This window comes from Plectropomus leopardus, unplaced genomic scaffold, assembly GCF_008729295.1.
Source record: "Plectropomus leopardus isolate mb unplaced genomic scaffold, YSFRI_Pleo_2.0 unplaced_scaffold1087, whole genome shotgun sequence".
Classification (NCBI taxonomy): domain Eukaryota; kingdom Metazoa; phylum Chordata; class Actinopteri; order Perciformes; family Serranidae; genus Plectropomus; species Plectropomus leopardus.
In genome coordinates this window covers 1-4,915 of record NW_024611473.1, presented here as the reverse complement: position 1 = coordinate 4,915, position 4,915 = coordinate 1, and the positions used below count along the sequence as shown (strand labels likewise).

General features: G+C 40.6%; 1 protein-coding gene across 1 annotated transcript; it reads right to left on the bottom strand.

The window, feature by feature from the left end:
* Window positions 1–78: 78 nt before the first annotated feature.
* LOC121963318 (plexin-B3-like) lies at window positions 79–1,572 on the bottom strand (the record flags this gene model as incomplete). The annotated part of the gene is made up of 5 exons (XM_042513622.1): window positions 79–187; window positions 266–425; window positions 509–641; window positions 1,257–1,357; window positions 1,444–1,572. Coding segments are annotated over 5 exons (632 nt in total), but the record flags the coding sequence as incomplete, so codon positions are not given.
* Window positions 1,573–4,915: the final 3,343 nt, after the last annotated feature.

Here is a 4,915-nt window from a genome sequence, read left to right as displayed (position 1 = left end):
CACCATCATCATCATCATCATCATCATCATGTATCATTATGTGTTACTGGTTGTACTGGGTGTGTGGTTAAGTCTTACTGGGAGCTCTGGTTCAGGCGGCTCACGGCTCCACAGTCGTAGAAGGTCAGGTTGCCCGCGGTGATGGTCACGTGACCAAACATCAGTGACACAGGCAGGATCATGTGATCTGGAGGGAAACACAAACAGGAAGTCAGACATGGCTGGCGGTCGACCCTGAGAACGGACCGGTCATCTGCTCACTCACCACTTCCTGTCAGCATGGGGGGAAGGAGCTCGGGAGCAGGTGACTGACAAGTGATGCTGGTTCCCATAACGATGGCAGATAGAGGTGGGAGGCGCCCAAAGACGCAGGTCAGAGACTCCGCCTCAGTGAGGGAGGGCAGCTGGATGACCGACAGCGTTACCTTGGACGCAGACAAGTAAACACACGGTTATCTGGGTAACGATTATCGATTATTATCCGCTCGCGGCTGTTGGTGATCAATACCTGCGTCTGCTCGTCTTTGCTCTGATTGGCCGGCTGCAGGCTCTGTACCATCACGCACTGATTGGTCGGTTCAAAGCTCCAGAGCCAATGGTTGGGCTGCGCGTGGCGCTCACACTCATGTTTACGGGAACACCTGGACAAAGCAACAACAACATCATCCGTGAGACGAACACGTTTCTTTATTGTACACACCATGGTTTACAAAACAACATGCACAGATGGACGAAACAAACAAACAAAACATCAAATAAAAAGACAGAAACAAAAATAATTCCACCCCGACTTGATAACTGCAGGGTTCGTGTTACATCCTGATGTAATAATTTAATAAGTTAAATGTGCCATTTTGTGAACGTCGCTCCACGCCGCTGAAATTCAATCATGAATTCAGTTCACTGTCTCACCTTTTTTCTTGTTGGTTGACATTTTTCAAAATTAACATCCTTTATTATTATATTTAATCTTATTTTCACTAAAGTTCAGCGTTGCATCAAATATTTCTACATTTATCTTCAGTTTTTTTGTTTTAGAAAGTTGTCAAATTCCACCAAAAACTTTCTGCTGTTTCTATTCTGAAGACAAAAACAAAAACTTTCTGCTTCCAGCTAAAAAACATTCATTTTTCTGATCAGCGCGAAGCTCGAATCAGTTTGACTTCATCAGTGACGTCCACTGATCACATGACTATCACAGCAGTGATGTCTCTGACATCAGACAAACAGACAGACAGATGGACAGACAGACCTACCGTCCCTCCAGGACACACCAGCCGCAGTACGGGTCTCTGACGGCGAGACAAGACTGACAGTCTGTCTGTCTCTCACAGGACGAGACGGGGACTTTGGACAGCTGAGAGACAGAGACAGATCTCAGGTCAGTTTGTCGTTGTGGTTCTGTTTAAATAAAGTTTAGAAACGTTATAAAAAAAACCTCACCCTGCTGTTGGTTAAAACATAAACATGCTGCTGACTGTCGTCCAATAGGAGATCAGCGCTGACCGCACTGCCGCTGTCCACCAACACACTGCCGTACAGATCACCTGACCCATCAGAGCGCACCAACACCTGCAACACACACACACACACACACACACACACACACACACACACACAGGCTACCATCAGCATGTGGAGGACGGTTTGAGGCTCCGCCTCTGTGGAGGGAAATCCCTAAACTGTCACCAAGAACAACAACAAACATCAACAAACAGACAAAAACAAACAATACCAACCGACAACAACAACAACAACAACAAACTGAGACCAACAACAACAACAAACATCAACATCAACAAACATACAAAAACAAACAATACCAACCGACAACAACAACAACAAACTGAGACCAATAACAACAAACATCAGCAAACAGACAAAAACAAACAATACCAACCGACAACAACAACAACAAACATCAACATCAACAAACATACAAAAACAAACAATACCAACCGACAACAACAACAACAACAAACTGAGACCAACAACAACAACAAACATCAACAAACAGACAAAAACAAACAATACCAACCGACAACAACAACAACAAACTGAGACCAACAACAACACCGTGAGAATGTTCTTGTTAAAGTTTAGGTATATTCTCTATAAACACCGAAACACTTTCATTAAAAGTTGTGTGATCTCAGTCCTCAGTAACATTTACTGAATGTTGCTTTGAAAACGTTCTTCCTTTGTTCTCATGTAACACTGTGGGAACATTTTATGAAGGAACGTTCTCCGTCACCTCACAACATCACAAAAACATCCTCACAATGTTGCAGCTCAAACCTTCTTAAAATGCTTTCCTAAAAACATTGTTGTAACTTTAGTAGGTTGGTAACATTAGTCAGTGTTGTGGGAACGTTCCCTGCTAGCTGTAGTGTGTGTGTGTGTGTGTGTGTGTGTGTGTGTGTGTTAATGAGGTGTAATCTGTGTGTGTGTGTGTGTGTGTGTGTTGTTGTTGTTGTTGTTGTTGTTGTTGTTGTTTTCAGACACACACACACAAGAACCTGATTCTTTCCTTCAGGAGAAAAATCTAATTGTTTCATACCAGTGTAACCAGTTTATCCAATGCAACCAGTGTAACCAATGTAACCAGTTTATCCAATGTAACCAATGTAACCAGTGTAACCAGTGTAACCAGTTTATCCAATGTAACCAGTGTAACCAGTTTATACCAGTTTATCCAATGTAACCAATGTAACCAGTGTAATCCAATGTAACCAATGTAACCAATGTAACCAGTGTAACCAGTTTTGTCCAATGTAACCAGTGTAACCAGTGTAACCAATGTAACCAGTTTATCCAATGTGACCAGTGTAACCAGTTTATCCAATGTGTAACCAGTGTAACCAGTTTATCCAATGTAACCAATGTAACCAGTGTAACCAATGTAACCAGTTTGTCCAATGTAACCATGTAACCAGTGTAACCAGTGTAACCAGTTTATCCAATGTAACCAGTGTAACCAGTGTAACCAGTTTATCCAATGTAACCAATGTAACCAGTGTAACCAATGTAACCAATGTAACCAATGTAACCAGTGTAACCAGTTTATCCAATGTAACCAGTGTAACCAGTGTAACCAGTTTATCCAATGTAACCAATGTAACCAGTGTAACCAATGTAACCAGTTTATCCAATGTAACCAGTGTAACCAGTGTAACCAATGTAACCAGTGTAACCAGTTTATCCAATGTGACCAGTGTAACCAGTTTATCCATGTAACCAATGTAATCAATGTAACCAGTGTAACCAATGTAACCAGTGTAACCAGTTTATCCATGTAACCAATGTAACCAGTGTAACCAGTTTATCCAATGTAACCAATGTAACCAGTTTATCCATGTAACCAATGTAACCAGTGTAACCAGTGTATCCAATGTAACCAATGTAACCAGTGTAACCAGTTTGTCCAATGTAACCAATGTAACCAATGTAACCAGTGTAACCAGTTTATCCAATGTAACCAATGTAACCAGTGTAACCAGTTTATCCATGTAACCAATGTAATCAATGTAACCAATGTAACCAGTGTAACCAGTTTATCCAATGTAACCAGTTTATCCATGTAACCAATGTAACCAGTGTAACCAATGTAACCAGTGTAACCAGTTTATCCATGTAACCAATGTAACCAGTGTAACCAATGTAACCAGTGTAACCAGTTTATCCAATGTAACCAATGTAACCAGTTTATCCATGTAACCAATGTAACCAGTGTAACCAGTGTAACCAATGTAACCAGTGTAACCAGTTTATCCAATGTAACCAGTTTATCCATGTAACCAGTGTAACCAATGTAACCAATGTAACCAGTGTAACCAGTTTATCCAATGTAACCAGTTTATCCATGTAACCAATGTAACCAGTGTAACCAATGTAACCAGTGTAACCAGTTTATCCATGTAACCAATGTAACCAGTGTAACCAATGTAACCAGTGTAACCAGTTTATCCAATGTAACCAATGTAACCAGTTTATCCATGTAACCAATGTAACCAGTGTAACCAGTTTATCCAATGTAATCAATGTAACCAGTGTAACCAATGTAACCAGTGTAACCAGTTTATCCAATGTAACCAATGTAACCAGTTTATCCATGTAACCAATGTAACCAGTTTATCCATGTAACCAATGTAACCAATGTAACCAGTTTATCCATGTAACCAATGTAACCAATGTAACCAGTTTATCCATGTAACCAATGTAACCAGTGTAACCAGTGTAACCCGTACCCCCCCAGTCTGCTCTGATGGTCTCTGAGCAGCAGGTGCAGGGATGGGGGGTCAGGGCCCTGCTTGAGAGCCCCTCAGAGGGTCCTGGGGGCCCCAGGGTCAAACCCATGAAATATTGACAGAAAAGTAAACTCAGCGTTTCAGTGAAAATGGGGTTTTCAACTGGAAACTGTGTGTGAACGCTGACCGCTGAAATCTTACAGCTCATTAAACTGCGAGGCTGAAAAACTGAATCAGATTTTCTTAAACTGTCAGAGCTGAAGAGCATCGACCACACAGTAAGATCTATACATATTTGATCTATATTATCCAGATCTATTCTGTTTGATCTATACGTAAGATCAAAAACCAGCAGAAATATCCGGCTGAACTGAAACTCTGAACTTAAATTGTAGATTTAATATTTTAAATATACCACTAATTCCCCCCCCACCCTTTTCCCCATTACTCCTTGTCATATTTGTATTTTTCTCTTTAAAACATTCTTCTTAATAAATATATACATTAATTCCTGTTTGACGTCAACTATTATTAAAACACTGAACTCTGTCAAAGGTTGAAGCTGAAGTTCATAAAAATATAAATATGAAATGACAACATTCCATAACGTGAAACGTCACGTTACATGTTCCATAACATGTAAAACATCACGTTACATGTTCCATAAC